General features: G+C 38.4%; 2 protein-coding genes and 1 pseudogene across 5 annotated transcripts; all 3 read left to right on the top strand.

Annotated features, from left to right (window-relative positions):
- Window positions 1–1,271: 1,271 nt before the first annotated feature.
- On the top strand, window positions 1,272–3,077 carry LOC149052605 (uncharacterized). The gene has a single exon (XM_089203954.1). The coding sequence runs from the start codon at window positions 1,303–1,305 to the stop codon at window positions 2,830–2,832; it is 1,530 nt and encodes a 509-aa protein (XP_089060080.1). The 5' UTR covers window positions 1,272–1,302; the 3' UTR covers window positions 2,833–3,077.
- A 4,493-nt stretch (window positions 3,078–7,570) lies between these two features.
- On the top strand, window positions 7,571–9,108 carry LOC149052606 (uncharacterized; annotated as a pseudogene).
- A 1,802-nt stretch (window positions 9,109–10,910) lies between these two features.
- LOC149052607 (uncharacterized) lies at window positions 10,911–19,379 on the top strand. 4 transcript variants are annotated; one of them, XM_089204150.1, is made up of 13 exons: window positions 10,911–11,348; window positions 12,415–12,494; window positions 12,987–13,066; window positions 13,491–13,577; window positions 14,022–14,106; window positions 14,652–14,736; window positions 14,964–15,038; window positions 15,299–15,424; window positions 15,791–15,826; window positions 16,450–16,513; window positions 17,236–17,267; window positions 18,576–18,615; window positions 19,091–19,379. In XM_089204150.1, exons 1-13 carry the CDS (start codon window positions 11,241–11,243, stop codon window positions 19,309–19,311), a joined length of 1,119 nt encoding a protein of 372 aa, XP_089060276.1. In that variant the 5' UTR covers window positions 10,911–11,240; the 3' UTR covers window positions 19,312–19,379. The 4 variants fall into 4 exon arrangements, with proteins under 4 accessions (XP_089060276.1, XP_089060282.1, XP_089060274.1 ...); XM_089204148.1 differs by having other exon boundaries at window positions 10,912–11,348; window positions 14,964–15,107; XM_089204156.1 differs by lacking the exons at window positions 18,576–18,615; window positions 19,091–19,379 and adding an exon at window positions 17,371–17,758 and having other exon boundaries at window positions 14,964–15,107.
- Window positions 19,380–19,547: the final 168 nt, after the last annotated feature.

The following is a 19,547-nucleotide window of genomic DNA, read 5'->3' on the forward strand; positions in this document are numbered from 1 at the left end:
GGCATTTTTAATTTTCAGACCAAAAGCGATTCTCTTAAGTTGGCGTCCCTCATTTCTATTCTCGATGATCGCAAGTCAAAATCCTTTTTCCTAACCAAATATTTTCTCGGTTCTAGACTTGCTTCTTGCCGGCCGGAGTGGCGCTCTCTTCGTGACAACTCCACTCCGAGCACACAGAATTTAACTCCCTATTATGAGAAATGCTTTTCGATTCTCGCCTCTCTTTGCGGGATCGTTTCCCGCCAGGAGTGGCGAGATTTTGTTTTCTCTTCCAAGAAGTGCTATTTAGCTCTCTTGAGAGAGAATTCCACTTCCCCGATTCTCCATCGTTTTTGGTCTGCCTTTCTTCTGATAGATTTTGATCTCGACTGTTTCTGGGTTTCTGTTAGAGACGGTTTTTCCGAAAACTATAAAAACGATATACATTGGTTAATTGTCCTCCGCGCCGTAAAAGTGCGTGACTCCCTAAAAAATTGGGGCTATATTGATTCTGATAAATGCGCATCCTGCTCCCGTAAAGAGACAATTGATCACTGTTTTCTTAATTGTTCTCGTGTGAAAAGTGTGTGGTCGTTTTTCTCTCCTGTCCTCTCTTCCCTACTTGGCTTTCCTTTCTTGCCATCGTGTACTCGTGTTTTCTTTTTCCGTTGGGCTCCCGTTAGCCCTAAAAAGACTCAGTTAGGCCATTTCTTAATCAAAACGATCCTTTACAGTGTTTGGAAGTTTCGCAATAAAGCCACCTTTCATAACGGAAATGACACCCCCGAGGGTATGATTCGTTATATCCTCGGTGATGTCAGGAACAGAGTGGCTTGTGATTTTTTTCAGCTTCCGTTCTCAGATTTTAAGAATGCTTGGGAAGCTCCGGGTCTTTGCCGTTTAGACGGCGATTCTTATCAATTACTGTTGTAAATATTTTTGTAAATAGTAGTTAATTGATCTAGTTACTGAGCATCGTTACTATTTAATGTCATTAGTTAATTGTTTAAGATTTATTTAGGTACATTAGGAATACCAAGAATTAGCTTTAATTTATTCAGGAACATTAGTTAAGGTATATTAGGGTTAATACGGACTTTGCATGGAACTTTTTTTGGACTTATTAGCGAGTAATTAGTTGGACTATGGAACTTTTTTTCGATTTACAATTAATGAGTAAGGGCCACGCCCACGTGCGTTCAGTACTTTTATTCTGTATATAGATTTATTGCAAATAAATCCATTTCAAAACTTAAAATCTGTTCTTATCAGCTTAATATCTTAATATCACCTTTCCGCCGGATTGAACGCGAATTGAATGCCATGTTACTCTCCTTAAAGAGACAAAAAAAGATTGATGACCCAACCTATCGTAAACTTCACTCAACCGACGGCACACCACCAGCGATCCGCGGCTCAGTTAAACACCACAAAGAAGGGAACCCACTGAGACCCATTGTCACCTGTATTGGCTCAGCCCTCTACAACACGTCCAAGTTTCTAACGGATATTCTATCTCCAATTCAAAATCGTAACGGATACTCTGTTGCCAATTCCTTACAGTTTTCCAAAGAAATATCTGACATCAAGATCGACGAGAACGAAGTCTTGGTTTCCTTCGATGTTGTATCACTGTTCACCGCGATCCCTGTTAACAAAGCATGTGATTACATCAAGATCAAACTGGAACAGGATGCCTCTCTTCCATCCAGAACAAATTTGGACATCGATGACATAATATCACTCCTCCAATTTACCCTGTCCAACAACTATTTTATGTTCAATGACAGAATCTATAAACAAGTACACGGATGTGCTATGGGCAGTCCAGTCAGCCCTGTAGTGGCCAATCTCTGTATGGAAGAGATCGAGGAAAGTGCGATTTACAGTTCATCCGTCCCTCCTAAAATCTGGAAACGTTATGTTGATGATAGCTTCTGCATTATCAAAAAAGACAATGTGCGAGCTTTCCATGACACATTAAATTCAATTGACGCCAACATCTCTTTCACCATCGAAATTGAAAGTGACAATAAGATCTCATTTCTCGACACTTTGGTCACCCGTAGAAATGGCACCATCGCTGTAGATGTTTACAGAAAACCTACGCACACGGACAGATATCTAGACTACAATTCTCACCATGATAATAAACACAAGGCCAGCACAGCAGCAACCCTTCTACACAGAGCCCTAAAGCTACCCAACTCCTCCGAAGGAAAAGAACGAGAACTAAATCGAGTTTATTCAGCACTTAAGTCTAATGGTTATCCATCGATTTTCATTAAAAACATCCAGACCAAAAAAACCCGACGCTCAACAGTGTTGTCCCCGGAGGAACTTGTTGGCACATTTTTCAAGATGGTCGAGGCGTCCGAATCACGCAAGTTGTTCGCCTCTCTTCCATACATTAAAGGCGTAACAGAACCTCTGACTCGTGTCCTCAAAAAACACGACATCACAGTGGTGAACAAACCACTTATCACCCTCCAACAACAGTTCCCGGCCCCAAAATTTCGACCATTATTGGAATCTCAAACAAATGTTGTTTATAAAATTCCTTGTGGTGACTCTTCATGGTGTTATATTGGTGAGACTGGCAGGGCCTTCAACACAAGAAAGAAAGAACACCTCAGAAATGTGAAAACCGCGGCAAAAGGCTCAAGAATTTCCAATCACGTCTGGGCCAATACTCACGCAATAGACTTTGATAATGCATCTATTATTGACAAAGGCAGTTTTAGAACAAGAAAAACACTAGAAGCGTGGCATTCCAAGTTAACTCCCAATGCGGACAACAATTCCTGTCCTTTGCCCGGACAATACAACATTCTTTTTAACAAACATTCTTAGTTATTAGCATTTTTAATTTCCTACTTTATACTTCACACCTAGTATTTTTAACAAACATTCTTAGTTATTAGCATTTTTAATTTCCTACTTTGTACTTCACACCTAGTATTTCTTACCTTTTTTATCATTTTACCCGTTGAAGGCTGTAGCGCAAACAGCCGAAAGCTCGTATTTTTTAAAGTTTTAGCCAGAGATCGTTTTTTAAATTTTACAAGATGTTTTATCCTGGCTGCGGCCCCTCTATCTTTTCAGGAATAAATGAGTTTAAAGAAATCACCTTTTTGTGCCATATTATATTACTGATATAGTATATACTAGGCAAATGTTCACCTCCAATCATTTCAATATTTTTGAAATATAAATATTTTCATAACCTTACTGTTCCTTAATTTTCTGGAACATGTGGTTCGCAAGCCGAAGTAGGTGGGAATGTGACAACAAAAAGCACTCAGGGCGCTTTAATATCAAAATTATTTCATACAGGTGAATGATAATTACACATAGCTGGGATAAAGCCTAAAGCAAAATATTAATGGGACAAAAATCATCCATCTGAAATATATATATTTTTTCATTATTTCAGAACAACTGGGGAAGACGTGCACAAAGGTACACATGGGTTTTTGGGATTGTTACGACACAACATTTACCTGCAAAAAGCTACTTCGATGAAGTGAAAAGACGAGATATGGCCACCCTCCATCCCATCATTTCAAGGTGTGTTCTCCCTGGAACCGAAGTGCACTCGGATGACTTGGCCTCCTACCGGCAGACGGACCAAAGAATTAACAACATAAGTGCACATCAAATGATTGTCCACCGACTCAACTTCGTTGACCCAGTCACTATGGGGTTGACACCCAAGAAATCGAATCCTGCTGGAACAGTTTAAAATTGGGCCAGAAAACACGCCGGAGGATAAGGAGGGAAGACTTGCAGTCCTACCTCGACGAGCAAATGTGGCGTCGGTGGAGAGCGGGAACCGCTCAGCAATCCATGCAGAACTTTTTGGCCGTTGTAGCCAATCAATATCTAGTTGATAATCCAGTTTTGTAAATACGCTATGGTTTTTACTTTCAGTTTTGGGAGAGACAGGTAAATAAACAATTAAGCTCTGTCCATGACTATGTTGAATAGGTTTTACATAGGTAAGGTCTACTGACCACACTGGTCCAGAAAGATTTTCTAACGAAACGACGTATTTTTAAAATATGCGATTTCGACTTGAATTTTAACTCATTATGAAAACCGACCTTTTCAAATTCCCCGATGTTGATTTTTCTTGTAACACTTTTTTTGACGGGATGATAAGGGCTTTACTATACACATCATCTAGCTGCATTTCTTTTTTTTTTGCCGTAGATGACAATTATGATAATGCAAAAAAAAAATAAAAAAGAGAAAAAAACCAGTTTATTCATTTTCATAGATAGAGGCAAAGCTCTTTTTGGATTGTGAGAGAAAAATAACGTTTTTCAAAGCACCTGCGAAAGTGTGGTTGGGGCTTTGATCTTGGAAGTATTTAACGCACAACAATCACAGTGTTAAAAAATAAAACTTGATTGAAAAGTTCAAAATATTGGTGATTCAGTCGTAATCCTTTCTTAGGGAGAAAAAATAGTAACATTTTAAAACTAGAGTGCGATACGAATGTTGTTGTGTCGATAGATGACGCTGTTATTAGTCAGAAAAAAGGTGGGACGATATTCAGCTTTTTTTTACCGCTTCATATGCATGTCTTTTCCTTTCTTTAATTACCCTCTAAAAAGTTACAGTAAAAGTTCAAAGTAATATCTAAATGCAAGTTGTCGTAGAGAAAGCCGGAACACACACGAGCGAAAAAAAGGGTGTCCTGATCTTAGGGAAGAAAATCGCTTAAACAAAAACGGCAGCGTGGGAAAATTTATTTTCAATATTCTCCCCACTTACTTCGTATCCTCTCTATGAATCCTGTCTCTGAATCTCCTAAAAAACTTATGAAGTATTTCGCCGTCGGTATCGAGGTTTTTTTGCACACTCCATCGCACTCCATAAGGTTGGACTCTCCACCAGTCTTTCTTGTCAATACTGTAACCGAGCTCGATAAACGAATTTTGTCGAGCTCGATTAGTAATCGAGCTCGATTAGTAATCGTACTCGATTAGCGATCGAGCTCGACTTGTAGTTATCGAGCTCGATTATCAAACGTCGTTTGCTTATCGAGCAGGAATGGTAATCGAGTACGACAAATCGATATCGAGCTCGGTTGCCCAGAAACAAATATTGATCCGAAAATTCTTTTACTTTCCCCCTTTTTTTTAAAGAAAAAAAATCTAACTGGTAAGGAAGATCATTCTAATGACATATTAACTAATTTTTATTGCCATTCTTATACGACTAGTAATCAAAACTTAACGACAGGCGGATGTACCTTGCATTCGCTACCCCAATTAACGCATATACTAAAACACTATTTTTTATGAACAACCAGCTCTTTCACCGAGAAAATAAAGTTACTTTTTTAAATTGTTTTCAAGCCCGAAAACCGATCATAATTTGTAAGCGCACTAGAAGGTTTTCTGTAAAGCGAACTGAAGGACTATTTGCTTGAACAGGTATCATTTGCTTCATTCCGTGTGTTCTGATCATCCTTTTCCTTGTACCATTTCAGCCATTTGCAGCTCATGCCGAACTCTAATTGTTGATGCTCCAGCCACCCCAGCTATTGAGAGACATGAAGAGCAAGTGACAAAACTAGCTGCATTCGCTTCAACACCAAAGTCTTTACCTAGGCAATTACGTCCACCACGCATTTCGACACACTATCGTTTATCCGTTGGATCAGCTTTTTCTGTCCCTAGCAGCTCTTCGCAGGAAGAACAAGTAAGCATGTACTTACCAGAGGGCGAACGGGAGAGAAGAAACCTTGAGACACTAAACAATGCGATGGCTGTCATAACTGATGGTAACTTCACCTCATTACCCCACTATGTTGACTGCAAGTGGGAAGCACTGTCTGGGGCGTCGAAGGAAGAATTCATAATAAGAGCCGACGAAGTGGTTTCTTACGTACTAAACACCATTGCTCCTTCACAGCAGGAGCAACTTTGGGAAGGAGTGGTCAAACGTCGCTGTTCTGTTGAGGACAAAATTAACAACATCACAATCAATGTGGGACTCAAAGCAATTTTGCTGACTTACAATGAATGTTCAAATCGGTTAACAAAAACTCAGATATTATGTGAAAACAGAGTTTTGCCTTCACAAATGAACGGACGGACAGGGACAACTCTTAAAAACTCTTCTGGGTAAAGGCTTTCCTTGGGGGCACTCACTGGCTGCGGGAAGGTAACCGGAATCTATTACGGTTGCTGACTATCCTTGAGAGAATGACTAACGACAACAGGGTTGGCTCCAACGTAGATTTATTCTTCAAGCTCTACTACAACTTTGACCAGAACGGACCTGGCCAGGGCTGGTTCGACCCTGCTCTTCTCTCTCTAACTTTCTCACCTTTCTCACCTCCCTAAGCTTTACAGAACAGTCCTATTTAAACCTAACGTACATGGATAACGTAATGCCATGAATAATCTACAGGATAATGTAATCTACTACACTATTGGCTAAGTAGGAATTTCGCCTTTTACAACATTAATTACTTTAAAGAGTTCCGGTGGATAACAGTTACACAAAAGGATATGACAGGTGGCTGTTACAGTTTAACACTAATAACAACTGCTTACGGGTGAGTAAAGGAGAACTGGTAGTGTTTACGCTTTGCTGAACTAAGTTTTCTACGTGGAATATTGTATTTTTGAAGCGCAAGCACGAAAGAACTCGATAACTAAAAATCACTAAAAATCCTATCGTTACATTTATCACTCATAAGTGACAGGTTCTCTCAGTCGGAACTCCAACAGCTTCTCCCAGGAATCTCATTACGCCAAGTAAAGAATGCTAGAAAGCACGCGTTAGAACAAGGACGTGGAGAACCAAAGACAAGGAACGAGATTTTCCGATGCAGGTTGAACATGGAGAAAGTTAGGGATTTTATTGAGTTCTTTTCGAAATCCACATTCCTCCAAGATGTAGCCTTTGGAACAAAAACATTGAAACTTTCTTCAGGTGAGAGAATACCCATCCCTTCAGTGGTTCGTACAATGACTGCGTCGAAAATCATCTACCTTTACCATGAAGAGTGTCGTGAACATGATGTGGAGCCGCTCAAGGAGCGTACCTGTTTCTGTCTGCTAGAGGTTTGTAGTGCATCAAAGCAAAAGTCCTTGCAAGGGTTGGACAACACGTCTACGACTGGTGAAGAAGCATTCAAGACGATAGCCTCACTCATTGAGAATCTAGGTCAACACGGTGCGGGTGCAACATGGACCCGAGACACACTTTGATCTTTAAGCGCTGGAAAGAATTATCTCAAAAGCGTATACAAGAGTCATCTAGGACCGGAAGAGGCTTATGTTGATCACTGTACTGTGTTTGCACTATCGGATCCATTCGAAGAGAGATTTTCAGGTGAATGTTGCCACGATCACAACCACGCATGTCCCAAATGCAAGGGTATTGTTGATGTTCTGGAAGCTATCGAAGATACTCTCAGAAATGGAGATCTGGACTTGAGTGAGAAGCAAAAGGAGAGAGCAAGGTGGGACTTAGATCACGCCGTTTCCAGCATCGATGCTTGGAAAGCTCATTTATTGAGGACTTTTCAACAAGATCAACCATCATGGTCATTAATGACTGGGCCATGAAATTACTTCCCATGCGTTTCAGAGAAACGCAGTCCCAATGGTTCGCCAAGCGAGGAATTAGTTGGCACTTTTCTGCTGTTGTTCACAAATCAAACCATCCTGACTGTCCAGTAGTATCCGCAAGTGAACACACAATCCACACATGTGGTTGCCATTGACAGCTGCAAACAGGACTGGTTTTCCGTTTCTTGTATACTTGAAGAGGTCCTTGTCTGTGTCAAAGAATCGCATCAATCAGTATGCAGAGCGATCCTAAGAAGTGATAATGCTGGATGCTACCACTGTAGTGCGCTTTTGTCAACCATCAATTCCACTAGCAGAAGGTCAGGCATCGAAGTAATCCGCTATGATTTCTCTGACCCTCAGTTGGGTAAGGACTTATGTGACAGAAAGATCGCCCCTTGCAAACAGCGCCTTCGACATTATGTTGCTGAAAATCACAATGTGGAAAGTGCGAAAGACATAAAGAAAGGCTTGGAGTCCCTCCCCACCAGGAATTGCAGGAACGAGCATTGCAGAATGCAAGATTGACCAATCAGCGATGTCAACAGGCACTGCTAATGACAAGATTCCGGGAATAACGAAATACAATAATTTCTCTCTGACTTCTAAAAGCATGCGCGTCTGGCAAGCTTACAATGTTGGAGAGGGCGTGGACATAAAGGGGTCTTGGCATGAACAAGATGTTTCTGGGCTCGAAAGGATTGGGGAGTGGACGAAAAAGATACCGCGTGTTACACCAAAGAAATACCAGGCAAAGGGAAAACACGATGTTACTGAGTCTGTCAATACTTTTAGCTGCCTTGAACCTGCTTGTATTGCCACCTTCAAGACAATCGAAGAGGCGGATGAGCACATGGACACAGGTCATCATATTATGACTCCAGAGAAGGAGTCCATATACGACAACGTAAGTAGGCAGTGGGCAGCTGTAACGACATCAGTAAAAGGTGCAGGCCAGAAAATTGGCAGGACAGATTATGTTCCTGTGGCGAACTTAAGACTGAGCAAAGGATGGGCCTTAAAGAAGACGAAAGCGGCGGTGAGAATATCTTCGGGTGTCAAAGAATTTTTAACAAATTTATTCAACAAGAGAGCTAAGGATCTTCACCAAAAAGCTATGCCAGCAGACATGGTGGAGCAAATAAAAGAAACTTTCCCAGTTTCAGAGTGGGTTGAAGTACAGACTGTCAAAGGATACTTTTCTCGTTTGGCTTCGCAGCAGAAGGGACTTCCAGTTAGCGAAGAGGAGGGTGAAGACGAAGCACTGGAGAAAGAGGATTACATGGAGCAACTAGTCGGGGTGGCTGAACAAGAGATTGGCCTCAAGCACCCTCTTGTATATGATGATTTCAATTTTTGTGATCTCTCTGCCGGGGGTAGATTAGCCAAGGTTCTGGAAAAGCAAAAACTCAGTCAGCTTCAGTCATTCTGCGAGTATTTTGACGTGGAAATTTCTGGTCGTGCTAATCGTAAAGCATCGTATTACGAACCTCTTATACAATTAGGAAATTCCTGCGATTGTCGCAAGTAAACAATTTTTTTAGATTCTTCGACTTAAAACCCGCCTTACTTAATCAATGAGTCAGTCAAGGTTGCGCGACTCGTCGACTTGGTCCATTCATCACACTCTCGCATCCAAGATGATACAATAACAATCACATCGCGGGCTGTTTCATGACTTTGTATGGGGGTGCTTCATTTCAACATCAACACGAAAAAAGTTTATCATCCCACTCTCCTAACTGTGGATCCCTTCTGTGGTTTCACTTACTGAGCGCTAAAGTATTTGGGAAATCTGATAGATCGTGGGTCACCTAGATGCTGATCATTGCGGCTCGTATATATGTACACTGTATCTACGTTTGGTCAGGATTCATTACTGTTGCAAGAGCTATTTAGGCTATAAAAAACGTCAGACAAAGATTATCGGTTAACGATCGTTTTGTAAGCTTACTTTATCTTTTAAAATATGGCTTGGAAAATTATGGGGACTTTCCATGCTTGCGGCAATACATGGAAATATGACCTGAAAAATATAAGTCAGAGAAAAACTCAAGTATTTTTATATGAAGGTAAGAACATTGTCATTTGTGCTCTATGACTGGTACAGTCAACACTCTCGTAAGCGACCACCCTTGATGCAGGACAAAGTGGTCGCTTATGCTGAGAGGTGGTCATCTACGGGAAAAAATAAGAAATTAAGCTCCAACCGAAGTGATTTGAACGTGATTACATAAAATTATTACCTAACAAGCAAAAACTCAGGCAAACAGACAACTGCCAACAATGTCTCAAACCGAATGGCGCTTAGAACTGTTGAAAATTTGTACATAACATCTTTCATCGATGATTCAATCCAATTTTACCTATGGATCGTATTACAGCCTTTTTTGCTAGTCAACTGTTATAATCTGCGAGCACACTTGGTCAGCGCTTTTTGAAACTGAACTTTTGTGATATTTGAGCAATGGTTTTCTTACAGTCCTACGTGATCATGCCGGGTGATCGCTTATGAAAAGCCAGTTCGCTGTGACAAAGTTGGCTGTACTAGGTTTTCAAAGAAAAAAGTCACCCTTTTTTTGCCCAATGAAAGGCCTTTTAAGAGCAATTGTACGGTAAGAGTCTGGGTAATTCTGAACAATCAAACTGGTTTGGCTTTAACAATTCATTTTCACTTACCAAATACAGAATCAGAGCTTCATGTCAACAGTTTGGTTTGTTCATGGCATTAACTATGCTCAAAGTTCCATTTTGCAGGGCCTTAGAGGGGCATGGAGTGTTTGGCAAAAATTCAACAAACCGTGATAAGCCAAATTTTTCTCAAGTGATTTTGATAATTGGGTCAATAAAGTAAATAGTGGTATAGGTACGGATGTTATGCAAGAAGGCAGGTAGATACACTGATTTTTTGAAAAATGGCAATTTTGGGTTGTAATTTTGACATTAATTTTGGCCAAACTCTAGCCCCAGGCTCCTCTCTGTCCAATACCTTGAAGGCAAAGTTACATGCATGAAATGAAAGCTCTATTATAGATATATTCATAGTCAAATTCATTTGGCAGCACAATTTACCAGTTGGGTTTTATGGCACTTTCAAAATGACCCTTGAAAGGCTGGATTTTTTGTACTCAAGGGGCAAAAAATGAGACCCCCTGAAACTCTAAAATTTAAAGTCAGAGAAGTGAGCCAGATTGGCTTTTGAAATATCTCATGGCAACCAACTTCTGTGCCTAGTTTCAGCCAAATCGGTTGACCACAAGTTTTGGCCCCTGGAACACTTTCTCAGACAATGACACTTAAGTACAGACAAAACAGGAATTCAAATCCAAAACTACAATTTTTTTGCCCTTCATTAGGTAAAAGGAAAAACAAAACAAAAACAAAACAATACAAAACCAATATAACCGGTGATTATCTTTTAATGAGTAACATGTGCAATTGCATTTTACTATTAGTGAAAAGAAAAAAGGAGAAATAGATACCTTTACTTTCATTCACACACTTGGCATTAGTTGGCCATAAGCAAACTACAACAAAAGTTTAAAAAAAAAAAGCTGGGGGGAAGATTCTGGCACACACATCCTTAATGGATGACAGTTCAATTGAATACCATTACTGTTTGTAAACCACACTCATAATAATTTTGTAGTGCCATTGAATGATATGGACAGAACACAGGAAGTGCTTTCCTGTGAACATGTGCTCATGGAGGCAGCATCAACCCACAAGGACATTCTTCTGCCAATCTTTTTGACCTTGACATATGAGGAGGTTTGTGTTAACTCTTTAACTCTCAGACCAAATTTGTAATTCTCCTTACTGTCAACCATACAATCCTTGTCATGTTAGTTCAGGGAATTTAGTATTGGATCAACTCATTATTCCCAAATTGATATTTTTCTTTATTCTCATCACTTATCTGGTTGATGCTGTGTTGATATTGTAAGGATAAATTCTGTCTAGGTCACTCATGGGAGTTAAAGGGTGTCATGGCAGTCAATTTAGTTCCTGTTATATGTTTGCCCATATAGCTTGCAATTTTTAGGTAAAATGTTTATAGTAAATACAGTTAGCATACCTATGTGTCAATGTGTTAAATTACTGACAAGTAACATGTATTGACAATCACATTTGAAAAAAAAAATAGCCTGTAAACTTTTGTGAATCTAAATTGGTCATTATGAATGTTGTGCCGCGTAGCACTGGGAACACAAATGGTGAAACAGAGAATTAACTCTGAAGTGTAAATTAAAGTGCTATTTAAACCCATGAATAACCCATTGGGCGTTAGCCCTAATAAAGGGAAACAGGGAACCACACGAGGCAAAGAAAAAATCTTTTGACCTCGGTGGGAATCGAACCCACGACCTCCGGATTAGATCTACCGTTACTCTGCCGACTGAGCTACGAGGTCGCACAGAGAAAGTCGGGGACGATTTAGGATGGTGAATTGCGGCGAAGAGAAAGTAAGGGTACATATGAATGTTGTGCCGCGTAGCACTGGGAACACAAATGGTGAAACAGAGAATTAACTCTGAAGTGTAAATTAAAGTGCTATTTAAACCCATGAATAACCCATTGGGCGTTAGCCCTAATAAAGGGAAACTGGTCATTATGGTCATATTGGTCATTATGTTGGAACAGACCCTTTTGGAAAAATATACTTAAGTTACTGTTTTGCTTAATATGATCAACTTTCATTTCTCTATCTGACATAGAATCCTATTCTATGCATTATTACAATGCACTGTGTCGTGCCATTATACAAAAGAAATGACATGTCAATACTATATGTTAGATTTTATTCTACTTTAATCTATAAAATTTGTGCATCTAGATGTGTCACCAGGCCAGGTCCGACAGGAGGAGCATGGTCATAGTGATCCTCAAAGGTGACAACATACCTGATGTGATAAGGTGACTATCAATGATTCTTAAGGTTATTTTTATTACTAAAAGCACGCTGCACTCTACTAAAACAGCCTTTTTTCTTACACCGAGTCACCATGACAAATATGTACATCAATATTCTAGTTAATATGCTGTAGATCACACTCAACAGATATCTTTTCCTCATTAAGATACAAATGGCATGAACAGTGGCTTAAAATTTCATGTGGATATTGCTTAAAATCACAGGGGTGACATCAGTGGTGGTCATGGCGACCTAGTGCAATGTATGCCCACATGACAATTTTTTTAAGAATGAAAGTGGCCCCAACTGACAGGTTTCTATGTTTACAATCATACATTATGTTAAAATTCAAAGCACAAAGATCATTCAATAAACATCACAGAGGTATTCAAGATTTTTCCATATCCATTATGCAATTCACACATGCTGTATTTCACATTATGTAGTGATTAAATTATTAATCAAAGATGTTTCTCCCTTTATCAAATCATCAGGATTCTGAATATTCTACGCAGAAGTAATGGAAACGCATACTTTTGGATAACAAAAGAAAACTCAAAATCTGGGAGAGAAGGTATTGAATAACTGTCCACACTTTAGTTTTTTTGGAGATAAAAGACAACAAAAGGTCAAAGTTTAAAAACTTCCCTAAAATTTAACCAGCTAAACATTAATATTTTAGTAGAATATTTCCATTTTGTTGTGATATTGTGTAATGTGAAGAGTGTGTGCATAGATATGTTTCTTCATTATTAAAGGACCTTGATAGGGTTGATCTCCTGTTCCCTTGCAGGATGTATTTCAAATAAATTGTTTCACTTTCTGCAGAAATGAGCCAACCAGTATTTCCTGTTGTTTCATTGTCTCTGTTATGTTTCATTATGCTATGTTTGGTACCCCATGACAACCTTCATACTCCAATAATAGATGCAATAATGACCATAATTATCAATGTTCTCAAACTCTTCTTACCATTTTATGTGCGTTTGTTACGACAGTGAAAAGAAAATTTGGAAGCACAGGGTCGGATTTGCTAATAATGGCACCCACAACTTCTCGGCCTATACTCATAGAGCGTTTTTGCGGTGAGTGTTTTAAGAATTTGTTTTACAAGTCAGTATGTGTTAACTAAGGGAATTTTGTATAATAATTGTAAAATTAATTTAACTCCCAAAATATGATTGTTAAGTCTCCTCTCCAGCTGCTACACATTTCCATGAAAATTAGTTATGAGAATTTGGTGTTGCATCAAGATACAGTAATAACTTCTACCTGATAAGTCTGAGTATTCTCATTACCTGTTTACTGGACAGTTATAATTTCCCATGCCATTATCAGGCACTAGTATTATTACCTTCACACCACAGCTTAACCCAGTACAAAAAATAATCTTGGTGTAAATTTGGTGTGTTGCTTTACTACATATTTTTAGCTGCTTTCTAAGAGTAAATATCACAGGTTAATATTTATCTGATTTGACTTTAAGATGGCTGAAAACAGAATTCTTTCACTTTGAATCTTATGACTAGGAGACAACCTACAATTAGCACGAGAAGATGTGGTGGATGCTATGAAAAGGGCAGCAGATGCTGTGGATGCATTCACCAGGGAATGGTAAGAGGTCTTTTATATTTGATACGATAAAGGTAGAAATATTTCCAACTTGTTACTCATTAGCAACCTTATGATCGTACTAAAAATTTTCATAAACATATATAGCATCAGATACTAAGCTGTAATCATGTTAAATAATGTCTTGTTTACAACTTCCTATTCTAAAAACCCAGGTATATCTGTATAATATGCATATGTTTTGATTATCCAGGCAGATGTACATTTGTAGCACCAAATCAAGGTGAATGCTGATGAGATACACAAGTTGAAAAGAATGATTCGTCTCACACAAAATTTAATTATTAGGGAGGAGGAGAGCGGTTAAAATCGATCAAAATTGCAAGGATGTTATTCATGATCTTTTTATATTTACCAGCCTCCTGCCATTAAGCATGAACTTACAAGAAAATCAAAAGAGGGCAGCACTAACACCAGGGTATCAGCTGTGACACAAACTAAATTATGAGTATTTGACATAGAAAGGGAGGCTTATCAATTTACCAACAAATTTATGGTAACAGCAGGCTATTTATTGTTTCCAACAGGGAGAGGTTAGAACAGGAACGCTCGTTAAAGAGGGAGCAGGAGATTTCATTGCAAAAGGCAATCGAGAATGACAAGAAGAAATTGGTAAATATCATTTCCCAAAAAATTATATTGCAAAGATAATGCCCATATCAATGATATCAAGAAAGTCCAGCAATGAAATAAGGATCTTTGTTAGATGACTTCCTTCAAGACTCTAAGAGCATAAATAATACTTATTACCAATAAACTACTAAGCAGCAGAAATTTCAATACCTTTTATACATTTTCAGCGAAATATTAATTGAGTTGTCATGTATTTATTATGTCAGATTAAAAAATCAAGCAAGAAAATAAGGGAGGCCCGACAAGGCAGGGTTACCCAACCCAGTCTAGAAGGAGAGAAGGTGACAATTGCCCTATGCCACTCAAATGGCAAGGAAAAGCGCCAGTTCAATAAGGGTGCTTTCTTCCAGGTATATATATATATATATATATATATATATATATATATATATATATATATATATATATATATATATATATATATATATATAGTGATACAGTTTGGTGCTTTAAAAAGTACTTCTTCTAAAATGCAGACATATGGTGATTGCCTGATCATTTTTTTTTTAATGTAAACTTTTTTCCTGTTTTAATGACATAGGAGGTATATGACTGGGCAGGCTCCAACGAATGTCTACCACTTTATTTTACTATCCAAAGAGGTAGGGAAGTGGTAAGACATGGAGACCTTTTGGAGAGAACAGAGGTCTTGCACATTTACGAGAGAGTAAGTAAACAATGATATTACATAAAACAAATTATAACAGTACTAGAAACCTGGAATTCAAGTCTAAAATATACTTGTGTTATTTTAAGAAGGTAAATGTTTGAATTTAAATTTCAAAATACCCTTTCAATCATGATTTCTAACTCTAAGCAAAAATATGACAACTGATTTGCTAAAACCTGACAGTTCTTAGCACACAAAATCACTCATTGTTTGCATATCCACCAATTTACCTGTGCAAGATTTAAAAGTCACTATGGTAAAATGTTCAAACAGCCGCCCTGTTAAATACCTTAAACTGTGGAATTTAAGTATCAAACCTTGCCTTGATTCTGTTAACATGTTGTTTTTATCCTTTTTATCGAGGATGAGGCAGAAATTGAATCACTTCTGGGATCAAAGGTTAGGAAAAAATAATTACATTCAGTAAAATTATCTATGCAACATAAGTAAAGTGCATGCTTGGATTGGCCAATTTACAGTAAATTATCTGCCTATAGGCGTATGCTGATATGAAGCAACATGGTACAAGTGATCAACACAGAAAAAAAGGAAGTGTATCATTGAAAAAGTAAACCAAGCAATTAGAATCACCACTTCAGTCTTTTGTGCCTGGCAATTTACTGCTTGTATCCACAACTGCTGGTGTACACTACTTGTAATGGATAAAACTACTGATGATTCTTCTTTTATAAAATTGTTTCAAAATTATCTCAGTCACCTGTTAGAAGATTTATTTGTTCATTTATTTTTAAGAGCTTATGTGTCAAATGCTGCAGAATTAATCAATCAATCAATCAATCCAATTAAGCATATATGTAATTCTACTTTTTCAACCCAGTGTAATGTTTTCAATTAGGTCATTACTCTTTTTGACAATCCATTTTGTATGCCCAGGTTAACAGTTTAGGTTATGAGCTAGTTTTATTCATAGGGTTAAACATTAATTTTGAAGTTGCTAATGGTGAGGAAATCAGACTTGTTACTTCTGGGTCAGTTAATGGCCTTCCTTATTTATACCACAGGTGACATTCCAAGGAAATGTCCCAGATTTGCAGTCTGATGGCGAACTGTCATCCACACTACCAGGTGATGAATACAAATATTACATAAAAAAATAATTAAAAGGAAATGAAAAAACAGTTTGAAGAATAAAAATGAAGTACCTTCAAATGACACTGGACAAAAGGAAGCAAAGTATGAAGACATGTAACTAAGATCATGATGAAGTATATTAAGACCAGACAAGAAAAGCAGGCCCAGTCTTAACATGGGTTAATGCAATCCAAAAGGAAATTGCAGGTAACCTGCATTTCTTAGAGATAATAAGCTGAAATTGAGATAAAGATGAGGACTTAACAATGTTCCTAAATACAAGGAAAACATGTTTCTTAACAAATTTCACAAGGAATTGCCTTTAAATTCCAAAAATCAACACTGATCATATATCATGTTATGTGTTGACAGGCTTATTACATTAACACTTTTTTCACAGGCTTAAGTCTAGAGGTCACCACACAATTCATTGCATTTCATGAATTAATAACCATCACCTGTGTTGCTTGAGCCATTACAGCAAATAGCATAAGTTTAAAAAGAAATAAAAAATATAAAGTTCAAAAGTGTTTGGTTCACAGATTTTTTCCCAACAACTAGCTCATCTTATCAAATCGAAGTAGGATGGGAAATACATTACCATAAAAATTAATGATGGCGAACTGTCATGCAGTCGGATGAAAGTTCGCCATTAACTAATTAATTATATAAAATTATATAATATTGCATACTAAGACTAATTCTTGTCACAACAGATGAAGATCGAGACACCGGAAATAAAAATGAGGTAAGGGAAGTAATGCACATTGACATGTCACGTAAAATTATTGGAGGTATGCCTTTATTATCAAAACCCTACAAATAGCATGTTACATTGTCATGTTTTAAAGATAATAATTTCTTTGTTAGCCGCAACACTTTGGGCAGACTGACAGGTCCCTTGGGACGAGGTTCTTCGTGAGCCACGACACTTGGGGCAGACTGACCAGTCCCTTGGGACGAGGTTCTTTGTGAGCCGCAACACTTGGGGCAGACTGACAGGTCCCTTGGGACGAGGTTCTTCGTGAGCCGCGACACTTGGGGCAGACTGACCGGTCCCTTGGGACGAAGTTCTTTGTGAGCCGCGACACTTGGGGCAGACTGACCGGTCCCTTGGGACGAGGTTCTTCATGAGCCGCGACACTTGGGGCAGACTGACCGGTCCCTTGGGACGAGGTTCTTCGTGAGCTGCGACACTTGGGGCAGACTGACCGGTCCCTTGGGACGAGGTTTTTCGTGAGCCGCGACACTTGGGGCAGACTGACGGGTCCCTTGGGACGAGGTTCTTTGTGAGCCGCGACACTTAGGGCAGACTGACGGGTCCCTTGGGACGAGGTTCTTTGTGAGCCGCGACACTTAGGGCAGACTGACTGGTTCTTGGGACAAGGCTCTCCCTAAGCAGCAATACTTGGTGCAGACTTACTTGACTGGTCCTCTTGTGACAGTACTTATGTTAACTGAACACATTTAGGCTGAAGTACTTATAAAAGACATGTCAAATAGCATATAAACAAAAAAACTTTCGTGAATAAAAAGAACTGTCATGGCCTCCTCCTGCATAACACTAACATTAACACCTAATCAAATAATACTTACAACAGCAGGGTTGAGCAACTGACAGTATATATTACCACATAGTTTTAAATAAAGGTCATGACACTATATCAACAACTTATCAACATAAGTTAATTAGAGACATAATGAAATAGAGATCATGTTTTTATGTAATTAGCTTAGTAACATCTTTTACTGAGTGTTTAAGAAATGGTATTGAATGTCTCACTTTGATTTACCATTGAAACATGAGGTCATGGAATTAGATAAGTTCATGTAAGTTTCATTAGTATCTATCTTTTTTATTTTTAAATTTATAAAACTATCTCTTCACAATAATGATCATGCTATTAAGGGGAATAAGGGCTGGAGCCAGTCATGTCTTGGTTTAACTGTTGGTGATCTTCATTGTGAGCTATGGCTAAGTTGTTAGTTGTTAAAAGTAAGTTAGACGTGACTCCTGTGGGTGGCATACTTCCCTTTTCTTTTTATCTAATTTCAGGAATTGCTCCCAGTACCTGGAATTGTTCTTGCGCAAGCAGGTAAGAAGCATATAGATAAGAGCATAATACTCAGTATTCAACCTACTAGTAAGGATCCTGATTGTAATGTTGGTAAAAATGGCCAGCCCTGACAGTAGTTGATCCACTGGCATTCTACTGCATTTTATGGGATTATGTCATAATAATATATTACAGCTCCTTGTGTTATGAGGCAATGGCAGTCTTTCATCACAAAATTCATTACGCCAAAAGCAATTAATCAGCAAGTCACGCAAAATGATCATACTCTATTAGAAAACATGCGTTACGGAGTGTTATTGCCCCGAGGACCATGGATTATGGGCGTTTCCTACAGGTCCTTTTTGCTTAGGCCCTTACTTAAACTGGCAATGTATAAAGCACTTCTGTCCTATCTAGGAATCCTACAAATAGGGTAATATATAATTTAAATCAACAGCAAGAAAAAGACAATTATTTGTCAACTACAACCTCTAAAATTATATTTTTGTTCCAGAGGAAGGACAGGAAGTACTGGTGGCCAAAAGACAAGTGAACACTGAAGAGGAGGAGAAGGAAGAAGATGAAGAAGAAGAGAGAAAGAGGGAACATAGAGAAGAAGAGGAGAAGGAACATACCGGTAGTAAACTTGAAAGGAAAAGGAAAAAGAAGGACAGAAGAACAACAGCAAAAAGAAAAAAGGAAAAGGAGGACAGTTGTTCAAAAAAAGGATTTTAAAGGGACCCTGGTCAGCTGCACTTTTGTTTTTGTTTACCTTTGGATTTTCAATTTTTCAGAAACTGATGTACAAGTTGTTACTTTTATGCAGTAATAGTTATGATTTGAAATTAAAAGTTAACCCTTTAACTCCCAGATCAAATTTGTTATTCTATTAAATGTCAACCGTACAATTCTTTTAATGTTAGTTCAGAGAATTTAGTATTGGATCTACTAATTATCCCCCAATTGATCTT

This window comes from Pocillopora damicornis, chromosome 1, assembly GCF_964200805.1.
Source record: "Pocillopora damicornis chromosome 1, jaPocDami1.2, whole genome shotgun sequence".
Taxonomy (NCBI): Eukaryota; Metazoa; Cnidaria; class Anthozoa; order Scleractinia; family Pocilloporidae; genus Pocillopora; species Pocillopora damicornis.